Raw genomic sequence first — 25,612 nt, 5'->3', positions numbered from 1 at the left:
AAACTCACAAATATATGTGATTTTAAGAAGATCTTTAAATTAATAATCAGGTGGTGTTTCTGGGTGTGAGTCAAAGCTGTATTTCATTTGGTTCCTAGAATCTTGTTGAGCGTCGATGATTTGACAACTTGTGTGGTTGCAGGCGAAACACCCGCCTACCACTACGGCACTCACTACTCCTCGGCCATGATCGTGGCCTCGTATCTGGTCCGGATGGAACCGTTCACGCAGATCTTCCTCCGACTGCAGGTTTGCTGATAGTGTTTCACACTCGAGGAACATGTCGCTCTCTCGCCCTCGACGTGTTTGACTCTCGTTCTTCTCCAGGGAGGTCACTTCGACCTGGCCGACCGGATGTTCCACAGCGTGCGCGAGGCCTGGATGTCGGCGTCGAAGCACAACATGGCTGATGTCAAGGAGCTGATCCCCGAGTTCTTCTATCTGCCCGAGTTCCTGCTCAACTCCAACAACTTCGACTTGGGTCAGTTGACCTTCGACCTGTGGCGCCGGAGACGCCGTCACTCACACGCCTCTCGTCGTCTCTCCAGGTGCGAAGCAGAACGGAACGAAGCTCAGCGACGTCATCCTGCCTCCCTGGGCCAAAGGTGACCCGCGGGAGTTCATCAGGGTCCACCGAGAGGTTCGATGAAGATCTGGATGGTTGTGTCTGGAGACGTGTTAGACTTCATGTCTCTCTCTTCAGGCGCTCGAGTGCGACTACGTCTCCGCTCACCTGCACGAGTGGATCGACCTGATCTTCGGCTACAAGCAGCAGGGACCCCCCGCGGTGGAGTCCGTCAACGTGTTCCACCACCTTTTCTACGAGGGTCAGGTTGACATCTACAACATCAACGACCCCCTGAAGGAGACCGCCACCATCGGCTTCATCAACAACTTCGGGCAGATCCCCAAACAGGTCGGGAAAACTCGGACACACTTTCGTGATTGGATCCGTCAGAGTATCAGGTTTAAAGGTCGTTGTGGTTCCAGCTCTTCAAGAAGCCCCACCCGCCTAAGAGGGTCCGCAGTAAAGCCAACGGAGACGTCGCGAGTGTTCCTCCCAGTTCCAACTCTGACAAGATCTTCTTCCACCATCTGGACAATCTCAGGCCTTCACTCACCCCAGTCAAAGGTTAACACACACACACACAAGATGCATGCACACCTACATAAACACATACACACTAATGTATACACACACACACAAGATGCATGCACACCTACATAAACACATACACACTAATGTATACACACACGCAAGATACATGCACACCTACATAAACACATACACACTAATGTATACACACACGCAAGATACATGCGCACCTACGTAAACAGACACAAACACTAATGTATACATACACACCTAAATAAACACACACACTAATGTATACACACACGCAAGATGCATGCACACCTACATAAACACATACACACTAATGTATACACACACGCAAGATGCATGCACACCTACGTAAACACATACACACTAATGTATACACACACACGCAAGATACATGCACACCTATGTAAACAGACACACACACTAATGTATACATATACATCTAAATAAACACACACACTAATGTATACACACACATGCAAGATGCATGCACACCTACATAAACACATACACACTAATGTATACACACGCACGCAAGATACATACACACCTCCCTGAACCTAAGCCTTTGAAAGTTAGGTCCCAGAGGCGTGTCATCTCAGCCGATACTGCAGACAGTTTTTCTGCTATGTTTGACCGTCTTTCCCTTGATGACTGCCTAGACGTGGACAGTTTGATTGACTGTTTCACTGATCATTGTGTTGAAATACTGGATCAAGTGGCACCTGTTAAATCGAACTTGAAAATTCAGAAAAAAAGGTGCCCTTGGACAAATGAAGATCTCCTGAGTCTGAAGAGACTTTGTCGAAAGACTGAGTGTCTCTGGAAGTCCACTAAACTTGAGGTGCATAGACTTCACCTCAGGGATCTGATGTCTTCTTACAATGAGATGGTAGAAAGTGCTAGATCTGATTACATCAGAAAACTGGTAGCAGCAAATAGGAAAAACCCCAAAGTTTTGTTTGACACGATTAATTCTCTTGTGTCTCCTGCTCCTCAAATCACGCCTGTCTTCTGTGAAGCTGACAGCAATGCATTGTTGAGATTTTTCATTGACAAAATTAAATTGATCAAAGAGAAAATCTCTCCCCCTTTGTTTGGAACTCATACTGTCTCTGAGCCCCTCTCCTCCTCTTGGTCCTCCTTCACTGCTGTATCTTTGGGTGATATTTCGGCACTAGTGAACAAGATGACACCCTCCTCTTGCTCAGATGACGTCCTTCCTTGTAGGCTTTTTATCAAAGTATTTGATGTAATTGGCCCCTTGGTTACCAATATGGTGAACCTCTCCCTTTCCACAGGGGTTTATCCCAATGCATTTAAACATGCCATTGTGGAGCCTCTGCTCAAAAAACCAGGCTCAGACCCAACTGACCTCAGTAATTTCAGGCCTATTTCTAAGCTCCTTTTCTTGTCCAAGATCTTGGAGAAGGTGGTGTCTGAGCAGCTGTCTTTGTTCCTGGATCAGAGCGACATCCATGAGAAGTTTCAGTCTGGCTTCCGTAAACATCACTCTACGGCAGGGGTGTCAAACCGGTCCAGTAAAGGGCCAGGGTGGTGTAGGTTTTTGTTCCAACCAGTCAAGCACACATGAGTTAACCAATCAGGTGTCGGCTTAACAAGCAACACCTGACTGACAATTAATTGATTACTGTCTTCAGACGCCTGATTGGTTCAACTCATGTGTGCTTGACTGGTTGGAACAAAAACCTACATCACCCTGGCCGTTTACTGGACCGGTTTGACACATGTGCTCTATGGAGACAGCTTTATTGAAAGTGTCCAGTGACATCATGATGTTGGCTGACTCTGGTAAATTCACTGTTCTGGTTCTCTTGGATCTGTCCTCAGCCTTTGACACAGTTGATCACCAGATCCTGCTGAGAAGACTAAGGGATGAAGTGGGACTGTCTGGGTCTGTGTTAGAATGGTTCTCATCTTACCTTTCTGGGCGCAGTTTTAGTGTATCTGCCAATCAAATAAGGTCTGAATCGGCAGATCTGTTGTGTGGAGTCCCTCAAGGTTCTGTTCTGGGTCCTTTATTGTTTTTGCTGTACTTGATTCCCCTCTGTAAAATCATTCAGAGATTTCCATATGTTTCTTATCACATTTTTGCTGATGACATCCAGCTCTACTGCTCTTTTGATCCAACTGAGCCCCAGAGGCTGAACAGCTTAGTCAATTGTTTGCTAGAAATCAAACAATGAGTGAAAACACTCTACAGCTAAATGTGGACAAAACTGAAACTCTGGTGATTGCTCCTGATGATAAGATTCCAGGGTTGAGTCAGTACTTGGGTGACTTAGGTCAGTCTGTCAAACTGAGCCTGAGAAACCTGGGTGTTGTATTTGATAAAGACATGTCTCTTGTTCAACACTGCAGAAAACTGTCAACGACTCAGGACCAGAGGAGAGAAATCTTTTCAGGCTGTTGCTCCTAAGCTTTGGAACGATCTTCTCTCTCTTTGCGCTTGATGATCTACTGACTCCTTTAAGAAACATCTTAAGACGTTTCTATTTGTTCAGGCTTTTCCTTGACTTTCTGGAACTCCTGTGTTGTTCTCAGTATTATCTTGATCTTTAAAGTATGTACTTTTTTGAGTATTGTTTTGATTGTTAAAGCGCTTTGTGACCCTGGTCTGGAAAAGCGCTCTATAAATAAATATTACTTACTTAATTACTTACCTACGTAAACACACACACACACTAATGTATACATACACACCTAAATAAACACACACACTAATGTTTACACACACATGCAAGATGCATGCACACCTACATAAACACACACACAAGATACATGCACACCTACATAAACCCACACACACTAATGTATGCACACACACAAGATACATGCACACCTACATGAACACACACACACTTATGTAAACACAAACTGAGAATACACGCACAGAAAAACAAACGCACGCACATTTACATAAACATACAGACGTGCACATGTACACATACACACACAAATACAAATACACCCATTTATATACACACACAAGATACTCAAACATGTACGTGTATATAAACACACACACACACACACAGACAGAAGCACACATTTTTACATGTTTACCCAGACAAGAAATATATACACCTTTTCACACACAGAGACACACACACACACACACAGACACACACACACACACACACACACACACACACACACACACACACACACACACACACACACACACACACACACACACACACACACACACACACACAGACAGAAGCACACATTTTTACATGTTTACCCAGACAAGAAATATATACACCTTTTCACACACAGATACACACGCACACACAGAGACACACAGAGACACACAGAGACACACAGAGACACACAAAGGCGCACACAAGTACACACACACACACACACACACACACACACCTAAGCAAACACATAGAGCAAATATGTACTGTGTACACACCTTCACACAGAGAGACAGACTGTGTGTGCATGAGAGAGTATCAGGGCGTGTCCAGGTCATAGTCCGGAACAAGGCAGTTGGAAAACATGTGCGTCAGCAGGTTGGACCGGTTTATATCCGCACCATGTGACTGAGAGTATAAAAGTGTTGACCTGGGAAGGGAGTGTTTCAGTCGCACAGACATGGAGACTAGAGTTGATCTGAAGAGAGAATCTTTCTCTTGTTCCATCTGTCTGGATCTACTGAAGGATCCAGTCTCTCTTGCCTGTGGACACAACTACTGTAAGATCTGTCTTGAAGGTCACTGGAAGGCTAAGAAGATCTTCAAGTGTCCTCAGTGCAGACGGAGCTTCAGAGAGAGACCTGTCCTCCAGAAGAACACCGTGTTAGCAGAGTTAGTGGAGGAGCTGAAGAAGACTGGAGCAGCTGAGAACCTCTGCTATGCTGGACCTGAAGATGTGGCCTGTGACGTCTGCACTGGGAGGAAGATGAAAGCCATCAAGTCCTGTCTGATGTGTCTGGTCTCCTACTGTGACCTTCACCTCCAGACTCATCAAGAAACTCCGGCCTTCAGGAGACACAAGCTGGTCCAGCCGTCCAAGAAGCTCCAGGAGATCATCTGCCCTCACCACGAGGAGGAGAAGAAGATGTTCTGTCGTTCTGAACGGCAGTTCATCTGTTCTCGCTGTGCTGTGGACCAACACAAAGATCATGACTTGGTCTCGGCGGCAGCAGAGAGGAGGGAGCGACAGATAGAGGTGGAGAATCGAATAAAGATCAAGAAGAAAGAGAATAAAATGAAGCTGCTCCAGCGGAAGGAGAAAAACATCCGAGTCTCCGCTGATAAAGCAGTGAAGACCAATCAGGAGAACCTCGACCAGATGGTCCGGATCCTCCAGAAAAGAAGGTCTGATATGGAGCAGCAGATCAGATCTCAGCAGAAGAGTGAAGACGCTCGAGTCCAAGGACTTCGGGAGCAGCTGGAGCAGGAGATCTGTGAGCTGAAGAAGAAAGATGCTGAGCTGCAGCAGCTGTCACTCACCGAAAATCATGGCCTCTTCCTGCAGAAACTGACCTCACTCTCAGAGGTCAGTGAAGACACGACCTCACTCTCAGAGGTCAGTGAAGACACGACCTCACTCTCAGAGGTCAGTGAAGACACGACCCCCTCAACGACCCTTGAGCAAACTCACCGCTGCTTTGAGGACTTAAATGTAGTTTGTCCAGAGATATCTTCTCTGCAACTGTAACCAGTGAGTCCAGGTTCAACCACAGAGCCAGATCAACCTGATCGACCTGTCCAACCTGTTGACACTCCTCCTCGACACATTCCAACACACCGCCAATTTGTCACGCTGAAGTAGACAACAGTGTGATTGTGTGTCTCCAGGAGTGACATCACCCCTCGAAGCTTCAATGTTTTGCTGAAAGTCTCTGAGCTGAGAACGTTTGTTTGTTGTTTCTGCTGCAGTGAAGACACACTTTACTGTCCAGCGTCTCTGAGTGACTTTAATTCTTACTCACTATGTAACTTCTTGAAATCTTCTTTAATAAACACGATTCATGATCCGACTGGTGTGTCTCCGTCCTCTGACTTGACCCGCACACACACACACACACACACACACACACACACACACACACACACACACACACACACACACACGCGTAGGCACATACATGTACACAAATAAACACACAGGTGTACACACAAACGTGTACACAACAACAATAAACGTCTTGTCTTGAATTACTGTTCCAGAACTGAAGGAGCCCGTGGGTCAGGTGGTGTGTACAGACAAAGGCATCCTGGCGGTGGAGCAGAACAAGGTTCTGGTTCCGCCATCATGGAGCAGAACCTTCGCCTGGGGCTACGCCGACCTCAGCTGCCGCCTCGCCAACTATGAATCTGACAAGGTTGGTCATGTGACTTCAGTAGATGTGTTTGAATGATTTCTATTTTTATCAACTGAGCTGTGAATCGTCGTACATCAGACGTATACGCGGTGTTGGTTACATATGTTAGATCGTTATGATGCCATAGAAACGGTGCAATAGATAGGATACAATAGATACTTTACAATAAATACGATGCTATAGATACAATGGGATTGAGACTAGATAATATTCTATGCAAAAGATAATAAGCAATAGATTGGATACGATTTATAGGATCTGATGGATAAGATGGATAGGATACAATAGATATGATGGATAGGATTTGAAAAATATAATGCGATAGAAACGATGCAATAGAAACTATGTGATAAGAAAGATGCGATAGAAACGATATGGTACATAGGATGCAATAGAAACGATGCAATAGAAACTATGCGATAGAAACTATGTGATAAGAAAGATGCGATAGCAACGATATGGTACATAGGATGCAATAGAAACGATGCAATAGAAACTATGTGATAAGAAAGATGCGATAGAAACGATATGGTTCATAGGATGCAATAGAAACGATGCAATAGAAACTAGTCGATAGAAACTATGTGATAAGAAAGATGCGATAGCAACGATATGGTACATAGGATGCAATAGAAACGATGCAATAGAAACTATGCGATAGAAACTATGTGATAAGAAAGATGCGATAGCAACGATGCCATAGAATCTGTTCTATGTTAGTCTTTGTATCCTTTGTCTTTGTTGTTTTTCTTTGACTCTATGTTCTTTGTCTTTATCTTTAGACTTAGATTGTGTCATCTTGTTCTTCCTCTTTATTGTATTGGGAAAAAACAATTTCCCGAAGGAGACCCCCTGAGGGATCAATAAAGTTATACCTTACCTTACCTTACCTTAAACTATGCGATAGAAACTATACAATAGATACAATGCGATAGAAACGATATGGTACATATGATGCTATAGAAACTATGCCATAGAAACGATGCGATAGATGCAATGCGATAGATGCAATGCAAAAGATATGATGCGATAGAAACGATGCCATAGAAACTATAAAGTACATTTGATACCATAGAAACTGTAAAGTACATTTGATACCATAGAAACGATGCCATAGAAACTATAAAGTACATTTGATACCATAGAAACTATAAAGTACATTTGATACCATAGAAACGATGCCATAGAAACTATAAAGTACATTTGATACCATAGAAACTGTAAAGTACATTTGATACCATAGAAACGATGCCATAGAAACTATAAAGTACATTTGATACCATAGAAACTATAAAGTACATTTGATACCATAGAAACGATGCCATAGAGACTATAAAGTACATTTGATACCATAGAAACGATGCCATAGAAACTATACGATGCCATAGAAACAATATCTTGCCTATGATGCCATAGAAACTATACGGTCTACACGGACTTGATAGAAACGATACAGTACATATGATGCCATAGATACTATGCTGTAGAAACCATGCAGTAGATACAATGCGATGGATACGATGTGGTAGATTCGATGCAATAGAACTTAGGTTCAAATGTTGAAGAAGAGGGAAGAGAATCTTCCAGTCAGAAGAACTTTAGATATGAGTTCAGTACGTTCAACTTCTGACGTCTCTCGTCCCTCAGGCCATGGTGGTGTACGAGTGTCTGTCAGAGTGGGGTCAGATCCTCTGTGCCATTTGTCCAAACCCCAAGCTGGTCATCACGGGCGGCACCAGCACAGCCATCTGTGTGTGGGAGACGGGCTCGTCCAAAGAGCGGGCCAAGTCGCTCACCCTCAAACAGGTAAACACCCCGAATAAAGCACCGCTTGGATCTTTAGGCTAACGTTGAATGTGGTCCTCAGGCTCTTCTGGGCCACACGGACGCCGTCACGTGTCTGACGGCATCGTCCGCGTATCACATCGTCGTCAGCGGCTCCAGGGATCGAACCTGCATCATCTGGGACCTCAACAAACTGTCCTTCGTCACTCAGCTGAGAGGACACCGAGCGCCCGTCTCTGCTCTGTGCATCAACGAGCTGACGGTGAGTCACTCGCCGCTCGTCCGGTGAGTCCACGCGTGACGCATGGTTTCTGTCGCGCCTCCAGGGCGACATCGTCTCCTGCGCCGGCACCTACATCCACGTCTGGAGCATCAACGGCAGCCCCATCGCCAGCGCCAACACCTTCACCGGCCGCAGCCAACAGATCCTGTGCTGCTGTGTGTCGGAGATGAACGAGTGGGACACGCAGAACGTCATCGTCACGGGACACTCGGACGGCGTCGTCAGGGTAACCGGCTTCTCTTTATAGTTCAAGTTCTTTTTATTGCCAAATATACATACAGAATATATGAAATTGTAGTCCTCTTAGACCCACAATGCAAAACATAAAGTATACGGTTGAAAGGACATTAAATAAGAAATAAAGAACATAAATAAATAAAAATAAATAATCACCAAAACTTAAATAATTAACTAATAGAATATCAACAAAAAACAAAGTTAAGTATTTATATTTGTATTCCAATAATGCAAAAATACATTTTCTATATTCAAAATGTGATATCTGTTGTATTTTTTAATTCAATATGGTATAATAGTACTGAGCTAGTTTAGCAAACTTTCAGCCAATCATGTGATTCACAGACAATCACATGATTGGCTGAAAGTTTGAAGACTGTAGAAGGGCACGATTAAGTAGCTCGGTGCTCCATTGGTATTGTCTGGTTGCACAATTATTCCAACGCTTTTATTATTAATAAAAAATGTTGAAATAAAAAATATATATTATTATTCATTTATCGTAATTAGAATATCAAACTCTGTGTCATTTTTATACCTCATGAAGATTTTTTTTTTTTTTACTTCAATTATTCAAAAAATAAATTGATGCTTAAAAAACATTTCTATAAAAAAGAAAAAATTGTTTTAACAATTTTTATTTTTTTAAGATACTTGTTTATTGATTTTTTTTTTTACATAAAACAACCAGTACAGCTCAACAGTGTAAATGGAATGATACACAGAGAACATAAAAAATATGAAAGGAGAAAATGTCCATCAGAAGAAGGCAAATAACATTTTGCAGCTGTAAAAATAAAAGTATATATATATATATATATATATATATATCCACACAGATGTTTTAACATTTTAAATGTAAAATTCAATATTTAAGATGGCGCTGATATACTTCCCTACAAGAAGATCATGATCTTTTTTTATTTGTAGTTCTGGAGAACTGAGTTCCTACAAGTCCCAGAGACTCCAGCTCCAGAGCCGGTGGAGCCGGACGCGCCGGACTGCATCAGCGAAGAGAAGATCGGTGAGTGTCCGTCGCAGAGACAAGAAACCCCCCAGACCTGAACCCGTGGTTTCCTGGACCCACACAGAAGGCAGCGAGAGCCACAACGGCGGCGAAGACGACAGCAGCGAGTCGGACGGAGAGGAAGCCAGTCTGAGTCAAGAACCCAAAGCTCCCAGGAACCCGTCGAGCGGAGGAGGGAGCCAGCCGGGCAGCGCCGTGCACCGACCCAGAGGTACAGGTCCTGGACGCTTGTCGGACACGTGTGTCTTACAGGAAGTGCTGAGACCGTTTTTTTATTGGGTCACATGACGATCTGTGTTTCATCATCATGTGACAGGTCCCTCAGCTCGACCCGGAGCGACCTGGTCCATGGACAGCGGCTCCGACGACTCCCACCGCTGGTCCGACACGCTCAGCATCGACGAGAAGGAAGGCTTCGTGTTCGTGAACTACTCCGAGGGCCAGACCAGAGGCCCTCACCCCCACCCTCACCCTCACCCTCACCCTCACCCCCACCCTCACCCCGGACAGAGCCTGATGCCTCCCATGATCCACTCGTCCGCGGTGGAGGCTCGGACCTACAACCAGCTCAGAGCAGGTACAGGAGCAGCAGTGAAGGTCTGAAGGTCTGAGCGTGTTCTCAACTCCTCGTCGCTCGCAGGTCACAGATGGGAGCGACAGCTGGTGTTCCGCAGCAAACTCACCATGCACACGGCGTTTGATCGCAAGGACAACGCTCAGCCCGCAGAGATCACCTCGCTCGCCATCTCCAAGTAAGTCGTAACAGACATGAGCAACAGATACACAGAGAGTGTTTCAGTCGTAACAGACATGAGCAATAGATACACAGAGAGTGTTTCAGTCGTAACAGACATGAGCAACAGATACACAGAGAGTGTTTCAGTCGTAACAGACATGAGCAATAGATACACAGAGAGTGTTTCAGTCGTAACAGACATGAGCAATAGATACACAGAGAGTGTTTCAGTCGTAACAGACATGAGCAACAGATACACAGAGAGTGTTTCAGTCGTAACAGACATGAGCAATAGATACACAGAGAGTGTTTCAGTCGTAACAGACATGAGCAACAGATACACAGAGAGTGTTTCAGTCGTAACAGACATGAGCAATAGATACACAGAGAGTGTTTCAGTCGTAACAGACATGAGCAATAGATACACAGAGAGTGTTTCAGTCGTAACAGACATGAGCAACAGATACACACAGAGTGTTTCAGTCGTAACAGACATGAGCAACAGATACACAGAGAGTGTTTCAGTCGTAACAGACATGAGCAATAGATACACAGAGAGTGTTTCAGTCGTAACAGACATGAGCAACAGATACACAGAGAGTGTTTCAGTCGTAACAGACATGAGCAATAGATACACAGAGAGTGTTTCAGTCGTAACAGACATGAGCAATAGATACACAGAGAGTGTTTCAGTCGTAACAGACATGAGCAACAGATACACAGAGAGTGTTTCAGTCGTAACAGACATGAGCAATAGATACACAGAGAGTGTTTCAATCTTGACAGACATGAGCAACAGATACACAGAGAGTGTTTCAGTCGTAACAGACATGAGCAACAGATACACAGAGAGTGTTTCAGTCGTAACAGACATGAGCAATAGATACACAGAGAGTGTTTCAGTCGTAACAGACATGAGCAACAGATACACAGAGAGTGTTTCAGTCGTAACAGACATGAGCAATAGATACACAGAGAGTGTTTCAATCTTGACAGACATGAGCAACAGATACACAGAGAGTGTTTCAGTCGTAACAGACATGAGCAACAGATACACAGAGAGTGTTTCAGTCGTAACAGACATGAGCAACAGATACATAGAGAGTGTTTCAGTCGTAACAGACATGAGCAATAGATACACAGAGAGTGTTTCAGTCGTAACAGACATGAGCAACAGATACACAGAGAGTGTTTCAGTCGTAACAGACATGAGCAACAGATACACAGAGAGTGTTTCAGTCGTAACAGACATGAGCAACAGATACACAGAGAGTGTTTCAGTCGTAACAGACATGAGCAACAGATACACAGAGAGTGTTTCAGTCGTAACAGACATGAGCAATAGATACACAGAGAGTGTTTCAGTCGTAACAGACATGAGCAACAGATACACAGAGAGTGTTTCAGTCGTAACAGACATGAGCAACAGATACACAGAGAGCGTTTCAGTCGTAACAGACATGAGCAACAGATACACAGAGAGTGTTTCAGTCGTAACAGACACGAGCAATAGATACACAGAGAGTGTTTCAGTCGTAACAGACATGAGCAATAGATACACAGAGAGTGTTTCAGTCGTAACAGACATGAGCAATAGATACACAGTGTTTCAGTCGTAACAGACATGAGCAATAGATACACAGAGAGTGTTTCAGTCGTAACAGACATGAGCAACAGATACACAGAGAGTGTTTCAGTCGTAACAGACATGAGCAATAGATACACAGAGAGCGTTTCAGTCGTAACAGACACGAGCAATAGATACACAGAGAGTGTTTCAGTCGTAACAGACATGAGCAATAGATAGTGTTTCGGTCTTGACAGACATGAGCAATAGATACACAGAGAGTGTTTCAGTCGTAACAGACATGAGCAACAGATACACAGAGAGTGTTTCAGTCGTAACAGACATGAGCAACAGATACACAGAGAGTGTTTCAGTCGTAACAGACATGAGCAACAGATACACAGAGAGCGTTTCAGTCGTAACAGACATGAGCAACAGATACACAGAGAGCGTTTCAGTCGTAACAGACATGAGCAACAGATACACAGAGAGTGTTTCAGTCGTAACAGACACGAGCAATAGATACACAGAGAGTGTTTCAGTCGTAACAGACATGAGCAATAGATACACAGAGAGCGTTTCAGTCGTAACAGACATGAGCAACAGATACACAGAGAGCGTTTCAGTCGTAACAGACATGAGCAATAGATACACAGAGAGTGTTTCAGTCGTAACAGACATGAGCAACAGATACACAGAGAGTGTTTCAGTCGTAACAGACATGAGCAACAGATACACAGAGAGTGTTTCAGTCGTAACAGACACGAGCAATAGATACACAGAGAGTGTTTCAGTCGTAACAGACATGAGCAATAGATACACAGAGAGTGTTTCAGTCGTAACAGACATGAGCAATAGATACACAGTGTTTCAGTCGTAACAGACATGAGCAATAGATACACAGAGAGTGTTTCAGTCGTAACAGACATGAGCAATAGATACACAGAGAGTGTTTCAGTCGTAACAGACATGAGCAACAGATACACAGAGAGTGTTTCAGTCGTAACAGACATGAGCAACAGATACACAGAGAGCGTTTCAGTCGTAACAGACATGAGCAACAGATACACAGAGAGTGTTTCAGTCGTAACAGACACGAGCAATAGATACACAGAGAGTGTTTCAGTCGTAACAGACATGAGCAATAGATACACAGAGAGTGTTTCAGTCGTAACAGACATGAGCAATAGATACACAGTGTTTCAGTCGTAACAGACATGAGCAATAGATACACAGAGAGTGTTTCAGTCGTAACAGACATGAGCAACAGATACACAGAGAGTGTTTCAGTCGTAACAGACATGAGCAATAGATACACAGAGAGCGTTTCAGTCGTAACAGACACGAGCAATAGATACACAGAGAGTGTTTCAGTCGTAACAGACATGAGCAATAGATAGTGTTTCGGTCTTGACAGACATGAGCAATAGATACACAGAGAGTGTTTCAGTCGTAACAGACATGAGCAACAGATACACAGAGAGTGTTTCAGTCGTAACAGACATGAGCAACAGATACACAGAGAGTGTTTCAGTCGTAACAGACATGAGCAACAGATACACAGAGAGCGTTTCAGTCGTAACAGACATGAGCAACAGATACACAGAGAGCGTTTCAGTCGTAACAGACATGAGCAACAGATACACAGAGAGTGTTTCAGTCGTAACAGACACGAGCAATAGATACACAGAGAGTGTTTCAGTCGTAACAGACATGAGCAATAGATACACAGAGAGCGTTTCAGTCGTAACAGACATGAGCAACAGATACACAGAGAGCGTTTCAGTCGTAACAGACATGAGCAATAGATACACAGAGAGTGTTTCAGTCGTAACAGACATGAGCAACAGATACACAGAGAGTGTTTCAGTCGTAACAGACATGAGCAACAGATACACAGAGAGTGTTTCAGTCGTAACAGACACGAGCAATAGATACACAGAGAGTGTTTCAGTCGTAACAGACATGAGCAATAGATACACAGAGAGTGTTTCAGTCGTAACAGACATGAGCAATAGATACACAGTGTTTCAGTCGTAACAGACATGAGCAATAGATACACAGAGAGTGTTTCAGTCGTAACAGACATGAGCAACAGATACACAGAGAGTGTTTCAGTCGTAACAGACATGAGCAATAGATACACAGAGAGCGTTTCAGTCGTAACAGACACGAGCAATAGATACACAGAGAGTGTTTCAGTCGTAACAGACATGAGCAATAGATAGTGTTTCGGTCTTGACAGACATGAGCAATAGATACACAGAGAGTTTTTCAGTCGTAACAGACATGAGCAACAGATACACAGAGAGTGTTTCAGTCGTAACAGACATGAGCAACAGATACACAGAGAGTGTTTCAGTCGTAACAGACATGAGCAACAGATACACAGAGAGCGTTTCAGTCGTAACAGACATGAGCAACAGATACACAGAGAGCGTTTCAGTCGTAACAGACATGAGCAACAGATACACAGAGAGTGTTTCAGTCGTAACAGACACGAGCAATAGATACACAGAGAGTGTTTCAGTCGTAACAGACATGAGCAATAGATACACAGAGAGCGTTTCAGTCGTAACAGACATGAGCAACAGATACACAGAGAGCGTTTCAGTCGTAACAGACATGAGCAATAGATACACAGAGAGTGTTTCAGTCGTAACAGACATGAGCAACAGATACACAGAGAGTGTTTCAGTCGTAACAGACATGAGCAACAGATACACAGAGAGTGTTTCAGTCGTAACAGACACGAGCAATAGATACACAGAGAGTGTTTCAGTCGTAACAGACACGAGCAATAGATACACAGAGAGTGTTTCAGTCGTAACAGACATGAGCAATAGATACACAGAGAGTGTTTCAGTCGTAACAGACATGAGCAATAGATACACAGAGAGTGTTTCAGTCGTAACAGACATGAGCAACAGATACACAGAGAGCGTTTCAGTCGTAACAGACATGAGCAATAGATACACAGAGAGCGTTTCAGTCGTAACAGACACGAGCAATAGATACACAGAGAGTGTTTCAGTCGTAACAGACATGAGCAATAGATACACAGAGAGTGTTTCAGTCGTAACAGACATGAGCAACAGATACACAGAGAGTGTTTCAGTCGTAACAGACATGAGCAACAGATACACAGAGAGTGTTTCAGTCGTAACAGACATGAGCAACAGATACACAGAGAGTGTTTTAGTCGTAACAGACATGAGCAACAGATACACAGAGAGCGTTTCAGTCGTAACAGACATGAGCAACAGATACACAGAGAGTGTTTCAGTCGTAACAGACACGAGCAATAGATACACAGAGAGTGTTTCAGTCGTAACAGACATGAGCAATAGATACACAGAGAGTGTTTCAGTCGTAACAGACATGAGCAATAGATACACAGAGTGTTTCAGTCGTAACAGACATGAGCAATAGATACACAGAGAGTGTTTCAGTCGTAACAGACATGAGCAACAGATACACAGAGAGCGTTTCAGTCGTAACAGACACGAGCAATAGATACACAGAGAGTGTTTCAGTCGTAACAGACATGAGCAATAAATACACAGAGAGTGTTTCAGTCGTAACAGACATGAGCAACAGATACACAGAGAGCGTTTCAGTCGTAACAGACACGAGCAACAGATAGACAGAGAGTGTTTCAGTCGTAACAGACATGAGCAATAGATAGTGTTTCGGTCTTGACAGACATGAGCAATAGATACACAGAGAGTGTTTCAGTCGTAACAGACATGAGCAATAAATACACAGAGAGTGTTTCAGTCGTAACAGACATGAGCAACAGATACACAGAGAGCGTTTCAGTCGTAACAGACACGAGCAACAGATACACAGAGAGTGTTTCAGTCGTAACAGACATGAGCAATAGATAGTGTTTCGGTCTTGACAGACATGAGCAATAAATACACAGAGAGTGTTTCAGTCGTAACAGACATGAGCAACAGATACACAGAGAGTGTTTCAGTCGTAACAGACATGAGCAATAGATACACAGAGAGTGTTTCAGTCGTAACAGACATGAGCAATAGATACACAGAGAGTGTTTCAGTCGTAACAGACATGAGCAATAGATACAAAGAGAGTGTTTCAGTCGTAACAGACATGAGCAACAGATACACAGAGAGTGTTTCAGTCGTAACAGACATGAGCAATAGATACACAGAGAGTGTTTCAGTCGTAACAGACATGAGCAACAGATACACAGAGAGTGTTTCAGTCGTAACAGACATGAGCAACAGATACACAGAGAGTGTTTCAGTCGTAACAGACATGAGCAACAGATACACAGAGAGTGTTTCAGTCGTAACAGACATGAGCAATAGATACACAGAGAGTGTTTCAGTCGTAACAGACATGAGCAACAGATACACAGAGAGTGTTTCAGTCGTAACAGACATGAGCAATAGATACACAGAGAGTGTTTCAGTCGTAACAGACATGAGCAACAGATACACAGAGAGTGTTTCAGTCGTAACAGACATGAGCAATAGATACACAGAGAGTGTTTCAGTCGTAACAGACATGAGCAACAGATACACAGAGAGTGTTTCAGTCGTAACAGACATGAGCAATAGATACACAGAGAGTGTTTCAGTCGTAACAGACATGAGCAATAGATACACAGAGAGTGTTTCAGTCGTAACAGACATGAGCAACAGATACACAGAGAGTGTTTCAGTCGTAACAGACATGAGCAACAGATACACAGAGAGTGTTTCAGTCGTAACAGACATGAGCAACAGATACACAGAGAGTGTTTCAGTCGTAACAGACATGAGCAACAGATACACAGAGAGTGTTTCAGTCGTAACAGACATGAGCAACAGATACACAGAGAGTGTTTCAGTCGTAACAGACATGAGCAACAGATACACAGAGAGTGTTTCAGTCGTAACAGACATGAGCAATAGATACACAGAGAGTGTTTCAGTCGTAACAGACATGAGCAACAGATACACAGAGAGTGTTTCAGTCGTAACAGACATGAGCAATAGATACACAGAGAGTGTTTCAGTCGTAACAGACATGAGCAACAGATACACAGAGAGTGTTTCAGTCGTAACAGACATGAGCAATAGATACACAGAGAGTGTTTCAGTCGTAACAGACATGAGCAACAGATACACAGAGAGTGTTTCAGTCGTAACAGACATGAGCAATAGATACACAGAGAGTGTTTCAGTCGTAACAGACATGAGCAATAGATACACAGAGAGTGTTTCAGTCGTAACAGACATGAGCAACAGATACACAGAGAGTGTTTCAGTCGTAACAGACATGAGCAACAGATACACAGAGAGTGTTTCAGTCGTAACAGACATGAGTAATAGATACACAGAGAGTGTTTCAGTCGTAACAGACATGAGTAATAGATACACAGAGAGTGTTTCAGTCGTAACAGACATGAGCAACAGATACACAGAGAGTGTTTCAGTCGTAACAGACATGAGCAACAGATACACAGAGAGTGTTTCAGTCGTAACAGACATGAGCAATAGATACACAGAGAGTGTTTCAGTCGTAACAGACATGAGCAACAGATACACAGAGAGTGTTTCAGTCGTAACAGACATGAGCAATAGATACACAGAGAGTGTTTCAGTCGTAACAGACATGAGCAACAGATACACAGAGAGTGTTTCAGTCGTAACAGACATGAGCAACAGATACACAGAGAGTGTTTCAGTCGTAACAGACATGAGCAATAGATACACAGAGAGTGTTTCAGTCGTAACAGACATGAGCAACAGATACACAGAGAGTGTTTCAGTCGTAACAGACATGAGCAATAGATACACAGAGAGCGTTTCAGTCGTAACAGACACGAGCAATAGATACACAGAGAGTGTTTCAGTCGTAACAGACATGAGCAATAGATAGTGTTTCGGTCTTGACAGACATGAGCAATAGATACACAGAGAGTGTTTCAGTCGTAACAGACATGAGCAACAGATACACAGAGAGTGTTTCAGTCGTAACAGACATGAGCAACAGATACACAGAGAGTGTTTCAGTCGTAACAGACATGAGCAACAGATACACAGAGAGCGTTTCAGTCGTAACAGACATGAGCAACAGATACACAGAGAGCGTTTCAGTCGTAACAGACACGAGCAACAGATACACAGAGAGCGTTTCAGTCGTAACAGACACGAGCAACAGATACACAGAGAGTGTTTCAGTCGTAACAGACACGAGCAATAGATACACAGAGAGTGTTTCAGTCGTAACAGACATGAGCAATAGATACACAGAGAGCGTTTCAGTCGTAACAGACATGAGCAACAGATACACAGAGAGCGTTTCAGTCGTAACAGACATGAGCAACAGATACACAGAGAGTGTTTCAGTCGTAACAGACATGAGCAACAGATACACAGAGAGTATTTCAGTCGTAACAGACATGAGCAACAGATACACAGAGAGTGTTTCAGTCGTAACAGACATGAGCAACAGATACACAGAGAGTGTTTCAGTGGTAACAGACATGAGCAACAGATACACAGAGAGTGTTTCAGTCGTAACAGACATGAGCAACAGATACACAGAGAGTGTTTCAGTCGTAACAGACATGAGCAATAGATACACCGAGAGTGTTTCAGTCGTAACAGACATGAGCAATAGATACACAGAGAGTGTTTCAGTCGTAACAGACATGAGCAACAGATACACAGAGAGTGTTTCAGTCGTAACAGACATGAGCAATAGATACACAGAGAGTGTTTCAGTCGTAACAGACATGAGCAACAGATACACAGAGAGTGTTTCAGTCGTAACAGACATGAGCAATAGATACACAGAGAGTGTTTCAGTCGTAACAGACATGAGCAACAGATACACAGAGAGTGTTTCAGTCGTAACAGACATGAGCAATAGATACACAGAGAGTGTTTCAGTCGTAACAGACATGAGCAATAGATACACAGAGAGTGTTTCAGTCGTAACAGACATGAGCAACAGATACACAGAGAGTGTTTCAGTCGTAACAGACATGAGCAACAGATACACAGAGAGTGTTTCAGTCGTAACAGACATGAGCAATAGATACACAGAGAGTGTTTCAGTCGTAACAGACATGAGCAACAGATACACAGAGAGTGTTTCAGTCGTAACAGACATGAGCAACAGATACACAGAATGTTTCAGTCGTAACAGACATGAGCAATAGATACACAGAGAGTGTTTCAGTCGTAACAGACATGAGTAATAGATACACAGAGAGTGTTTCAGTCGTAACAGACATGAGTAATAGATACACAGAGAGTGTTTCAGTCGTAACAGACATGAGCAACAGATACACAGAGAGTGTTTCAGTCGTAACAGACATGAGCAATAGATACACAGAGAGTGTTTCAGTCGTAACAGACATGAGCAACAGATACACAGAGAGTGTTTCAGTCGTAACAGACATGAGCAATAGATACACAGAGAGTGTTTCAGTCGTAACAGACATGAGTAATAGATACACAGAGAGTGTTTCAGTCGTAACAGACATGAGCAACAGATACACAGAGAGTGTTTCAGTCGTAACAGACATGAGCAATAGATACACAGAGAGTGTTTCAGTCGTAACAGACATGAGCAACAGATACACAGAGAGTGTTTCAGTCGTAACAGACATGAGCAATAGATACACAGAGAGTGTTTCAGTCGTAACAGACATGAGCAACAGATACACAGAGAGTGTTTCAGTCGTAACAGACATGAGCAATAGATACACAGAGAGTGTTTCAGTCGTAACAGACATGAGTAATAGATACACAGAGAGTGTTTCAGTCGTAACAGACATGAGCAACAGATACACAGAGAGTGTTTCAGTCGTAACAGACATGAGCAATAGATACACAGAGAGTGTTTCAGTCGTAACAGACATGAGCAATAGATACACAGAGAGTGTTTCAGTCGTAACAGACATGAGCAACAGATACACAGAGAGTGTTTCAGTCGTAACAGACATGAGCAATAGATACACAGAGAGTGTTTCAGTCGTAACAGACATGAGCAATAGATACACAGAGAGTGTTTCAGTCGTAACAGACATGAGCAATAGATACACAGAGAGTGTTTCAGTCGTAACAGACATGAGCAATAGATACACAGAGAGTGTTTCAGTCGTAACAGACATGAGCAACAGATACACAGAGAGTGTTTCAGTCGTAACAGACATGAGCAATAGATACACAGAGAGTGTTTCAGTCGTAACAGACATGAGCAATAGATACACAGAGAGTGTTTCAGTCGTAACAGACATGAGCAATAGATACACAGAGTGTTTCAGTCGTAACAGACATGAGCAACAGATACACAGAGAGTGTTTCAGTCGTAACAGACATGAGCAATAGATACACAGAGAGTGTTTCAGTCGTAACAGACATGAGCAACAGATACACAGAGAGTGTTTCAGTCGTAACAGACATGAGCAACAGATACACAGAGAGTGTTTCAGTCGTAACAGACATGAGCAACAGATACACAGAGAGTGTTTCAGTCGTAACAGACATGAGCAACAGATACACAGAGAGTGTTTCAGTCGTAACAGACATGAGCAATAGATACACAGAGAGTGTTTCAGTCGTAACAGACATGAGCAATAGATACACAGAGAGTGTTTCAGTCGTAACAGACATGAGCAACAGATACACAGAGAGTGTTTCAGTCGTAACAGACATGAGCAACAGATACACAGAGAGTGTTTCAGTCGTAACAGACATGAGCAATAGATACACAGAGAGTGTTTCAGTCGTAACAGACATGAGCAATAGATACACAGAGAGTGTTTCAGTCGTAACAGACATGAGCAATAGATACACAGAGAGTGTTTCAGTCGTAACAGACATGAGCAACAGATACACAGAGAGTGTTTCAGTCGTAACAGACATGAGCAATAGATACACAGAGAGTGTTTCAGTCGTAACAGACATGAGCAACAGATACACAGAGAGTGTTTCAGTCGTAACAGACATGAGCAACAGATACACAGAGAGTGTTTCAGTCGTAACAGACATGAGCAACAGATACACAGAGAGTGTTTCAGTCGTAACAGACATGAGCAATAGATACACAGAGAGTGTTTCAGTCGTAACAGACATGAGCAACAGATACACACAGAGTGTTTCAGTCGTAACAGACATGAGCAATAGATACACAGAGAGTGTTTCAGTCGTAACAGACATGAGCAACAGATACACAGAGAGTGTTTCAGTCGTAACAGACATGAGCAACAGATACACAGAGAGTGTTTCAGTCGTAACAGACATGAGCAACAGATACACAGAGAGTGTTTCAGTCGTAACAGACATGAGCAATAGATACACAGAGAGTGTTTCAGTCGTAACAGACATGAGCAACAGATACACAGAGAGTGTTTCAGTCGTAACAGACATGAGCAACAGATACACAGAGAGTGTTTCAGTCGTAACAGACATGAGCAATAGATACACAGAGAGTGTTTCAGTCGTAACAGACATGAGCAATAGATACACAGAGAGTGTTTCAGTCGAAACAGACATGAGCAACAGATACACAGAGAGTGTTTCAGTCGTAACAGACATGAGCAATAGATACACAGAGTGTTTCAGTCGTAACAGACATGAGCAACAGATACACAGAGAGTGTTTCAGTCGTAACAGACATGAGCAACAGATACACAGAGAGTGTTTCAGTCGTAACAGACATGAGCAATAGATACACAGAGAGTGTTTCAGTCGTAACAGACATGAGCAATAGATACACAGAGAGTGTTTCAGTCGAAACAGACATGAGCAATAGATACACAGAGAGTGTTTCAGTCGTAACAGACATGAGCAATAGATACACAGAGAGTGTTTCAGTCGTAACAGACATGAGCAACAGATACACAGAGAGTGTTTCAGTCGTAACAGACATGAGCAACAGATACACAGAGAGTGTTTCAGTCGTAACAGACATGAGCAACAGATGCACAGAGAGTGTTTCAGTCGTAACAGACATGAGCAACAGATACACAGAGAGTGTTTCAGTCGTAACAGACATGAGCAATAGATACACAGAGAGTGTTTCAGTCGTAACAGACATGAGCAACAGATACACAGAGAGTGTTTCAGTCGTAACAGACATGAGCAACAGATACACAGAGAGTGTTTCAGTCGTAACAGACATGAGCAACAGATACACAGAGAGTGTTTCAGTCGTAACAGACATGAGCAATAGATACACAGAGAGTGTTTCAGTCGTAACAGACATGAGCAACAGATACACAGAGAGTGTTTCAGTCGTAACAGACATGAGCAACAGATACACAGAGAGTGTTTCAGTCGTAACAGACATGAGCAATAGATACACAGAGAGTGTTTCAGTCGTAACAGACATGAGCAATAGATACACAGAGAGTGTTTCAGTCGTAACAGACATGAGCAATAGATACACAGAGAGTGTTTCAGTCGTAACAGACATGAGCAACAGATACACAGAGAGTGTTTCAGTCGTAACAGACATGAGCAACAGATACACAGAGAGTGTTTCAGTCGTAACAGACATGAGCAATAGATACACAGAGAGTGTTTCAGTCGTAACAGACATGAGCAATAGATACACAGAGAGTGTTTCAGTCGTAACAGACATGAGCAATAGATACACAGAGAGTGTTTCAGTCGTAACAGACATGAGCAACAGATACACAGAGAGTGTTTCAGTCGTAACAGACATGAGCAACAGATACACAGAGAGTGTTTCAGTCGTAACAGACATGAGCAATAGATACACAGAGAGTGTTTCAGTCGTAACAGACATGAGCAACAGATACACAGAGAGTGTTTCAGTCGTAACAGACATGAGCAACAGATACACAGAGAGTGTTTCAGTCGTAACAGACATGAGCAATCGATCCTGACTCCTGTTTCTTCTCAGGGACCACAGTAAGATCCTGGTGGGCGACGGTCGCGGTCGAGTCTTCAGTTGGTCCGTCAGCGATCAGCCCGGTCGCTCGGCCGCCGACCACTGGGTGAAGGACGAGGTGGTGGACAGTTGCTCCGGCTGCACGGTTCGCTTCTCGCTCACGGAGCGACGCCACCACTGCAGGAACTGTGGGCAGCTCTTCTGCCAGAAGTAAGACACTTATCTTGGGTTTCATCTTTGAAACATGTTTCTCTCTTAGTTGGTGTCGATGAATGAATCATTTCTGATTTGGTTAGTGTGTAAATAATAAACAAAATGAGGTTAAAACTATGGGTTCGGCAGTGTTTTTGATTTTTATTGCGATTTTTCTGATTAATAGATGAAATGCATAGCTTTCAAAATGTAATAATGAATCAAATGTAGAGTAAAGTGCACTTTGACGTAAGTTCGTTCTGACACCTGCTCTTGGCTGTCAAACCATTTGTTTTGATAAGCATTTGTCAATAACACATTTTTAGTGTAAATCTCACTTGAATAATATTTTAAAAAAGCAAATACCAAGATTATTGTCACTGCCAGGGTTTCATTATTATCCGGTGGAAAATGAAACAAAATGAACAAAATCCTGATCATCAGTTTTGGGCAAATTACTTTAAAATAGTAACTTAGTTACATTACTACTGTATTTTCCGGACTATAAGTCGCTCCAGACATAAAATACATAATAAAGAAGGAAAAAACATATACAAGTCGCACTGGAGTATAAGTTGCATTTTTGGGGGAAATTGATTTGATAAAATCAACACCAAGAACAGACATGTGATCTTGAAAGAGAATTTAAAATAAAACTAGAGGCAACAACAGAATAATGTTACGTTACGTTACATGAAGTGAGAACCTGGTATGTTAACATAACATATGAAGAGTTATTCAGAGAACTATAGCATCAATAACTAACAAGTTTACCAAACCATCCGTGTAACTGCAAATAACTCTTCATCCTCGTGTCACTTTTAAACAACTAACTAACTCCGGAGGTAGAAGATGCTTCCTCTTCTACGTCGAAATTATCAACACAGGCCTAGAGCGCCCTCTGGTGGTTTAGTGTGAAAATAACATGTGAAATGATATACCGCTAATAATGTGTTAATAATTTCACACATAAATCGCTCCAGAGTATAATCTCACCTCCGGACAAACTATGAAAAAAACTGCGACTTATAGTCCGGAAAATACGGTAGTTACTTTTTTCAAAGGTTACTCAGTTACTGTAGGTTTCTTGTTATTTTCAAAGTAACTAGTTACTTAAGTTACATTTTGTAAGTCTACCTCATCCACATGAATCAATTATTGATTTGTTTTGAAGAAGTAACAACATAAAGATTCCAACGATCCATCGTAGGTCATGAATATAAATAGCATAAAGTTAAGCCCCGCCCACTGAAAAGATGAAATCTCCTTTTCCATAACCACGCCCACTCTGCTGTGATTGGTCAAGCCTGAAGGTTTGTCACCGCACGCCATCAATCCCGGAAGTCTCCGGCTCCAAGGGACGTGTTGTATAAACAAAGCGGGGTGTGATTACAGCTGGCTTGAGGAGTGAAGCCATTGTTGCGTCATCATGGACTCTCGTAACCTCTCGTTCGCCCAGATTTCAACTTTATGAAGTCATAAGTTGAAGACAAGGTCATGATGAGGAACTTTAAAAATAAGACGTTAACTTGTTAAGCCTTGTTGAAAAAAACATGAATATAAAGCGTTGGAACTAAAGTCAAATCTACTCTTGCTCAACAACAAGCCGGTGTTTGTCAACCCAACGCTGAATTGCGCCCCCTGTCTCCTCGCCCCCGCAGGTGCAGTCGCTTCCAGTCGGAGATCAAGCGCCTGAAGATCTCGTCGCCGGTGCGAGTGTGTCAGAACTGTTACTACAACCTGCAGCACGAGCGAGGAGCCGAGGACGGCGGCAAGAACTGACGGCGTGGAGCGACCTCTGACGGCGTCGAGCGACCTCTGACGGCGTCGAGCGACCTCTGTCGGCGTCGAGCGACCTCTGACGGCGTGGAGCGACCTCTGACGGCGTGGAGCGACCTCTGTCGGCGTCGAGCGACCTCTGACGGCGTCGAGCGACCTCTGTCGGCGTCGAGCGACCTCTGTCGGCGTCGAGCGACCTCTGACGGCGTGGAGCGACCTCTGACGGCGTCGAGCGACCTCTGACGGCGTCGAGCGACCTCTGTCGGCGTCGAGCGACCTCTGTCGGCGTCGAGCGACCTCTGACGGCGTCGAGCGACCTCTGACGGCGTCGAGCGACCTCTGTCGGCGTCGAGCGACCTCTGACGGCGTGGAGCGACCTCTGACGGCGTGGAGCGACCTCTGACGGCGTCGAGCGACCTCTGACGGCGTGGAGCGACCTCTGACGGCGTCGAGCGACCTCTGACGGCGTCGAGCGACCTCTGACGGCGTCGAGCGACCTCTGACGGCGTCGAGCGACCTCTGTTGGCGTGGAGCGACCTCTGACGGCGTCGAGCGACCTCTGACGGCGTGGAGCGACCTCTGACGGCGTCGAGCGACCTCTGACGGCGTGGAGCGACCTCTGACGGCGTCG

At 43.7% G+C, this 25,612-nt stretch overlaps 2 protein-coding genes across 6 annotated transcripts in view; both read left to right on the top strand.

The window, feature by feature from the left end:
- The window catches only part of wdfy3 (WD repeat and FYVE domain containing 3), a 102,988-nt gene extending 77,812 nt beyond the window's left edge, over window positions 1-25,176 (top strand). For 3 of the 5 annotated variants that reach the window (XM_087811685.1, XM_087811667.1, XM_087811650.1), the window contains 15 exons: window positions 143-249; window positions 328-481; window positions 549-640; window positions 704-916; window positions 991-1,132; window positions 6,331-6,485; window positions 8,133-8,291; window positions 8,353-8,532; window positions 8,597-8,779; window positions 9,721-9,814; window positions 9,882-10,028; window positions 10,134-10,394; window positions 10,458-10,569; window positions 23,023-23,220; window positions 24,864-25,176. In XM_087811685.1, coding sequence (XP_087667811.1) covers window positions 143-249; window positions 328-481; window positions 549-640; window positions 704-916; window positions 991-1,132; window positions 6,331-6,485; window positions 8,133-8,291; window positions 8,353-8,532; window positions 8,597-8,779; window positions 9,721-9,814; window positions 9,882-10,028; window positions 10,134-10,394; window positions 10,458-10,569; window positions 23,023-23,220; window positions 24,864-24,984 — 2,318 coding nt within the window. In that variant the 3' untranslated portion in view covers window positions 24,985-25,176. The remainder of the gene's footprint in view (window positions 1-142; window positions 250-327; window positions 482-548; window positions 641-703; window positions 917-990; window positions 1,133-6,330; window positions 6,486-8,132; window positions 8,292-8,352; window positions 8,533-8,596; window positions 8,780-9,720; window positions 9,815-9,881; window positions 10,029-10,133; window positions 10,395-10,457; window positions 10,570-23,022; window positions 23,221-24,863) is intronic. The other 2 variants (XM_087811676.1, XM_087811658.1) reach the window with 1 other exon arrangement.
- On the top strand, window positions 4,728-6,140 carry LOC148090045 (E3 ubiquitin-protein ligase TRIM47-like). The gene has a single exon (XM_087811709.1). The coding sequence runs from the start codon at window positions 4,751-4,753 to the stop codon at window positions 5,816-5,818; it is 1,068 nt and encodes a 355-aa protein (XP_087667835.1). The 5' UTR covers window positions 4,728-4,750; the 3' UTR covers window positions 5,819-6,140.
- Window positions 25,177-25,612: the final 436 nt, after the last annotated feature.

This window comes from Callionymus lyra, chromosome 1 (genome assembly GCF_982586985.1).
Source record: "Callionymus lyra chromosome 1, fCalLyr1.hap1.1, whole genome shotgun sequence".
Lineage (NCBI taxonomy): Eukaryota > Metazoa > Chordata > Actinopteri > Syngnathiformes > Callionymidae > Callionymus > Callionymus lyra.
This window is presented reverse-complemented; position numbering and strand designations above follow the sequence as displayed.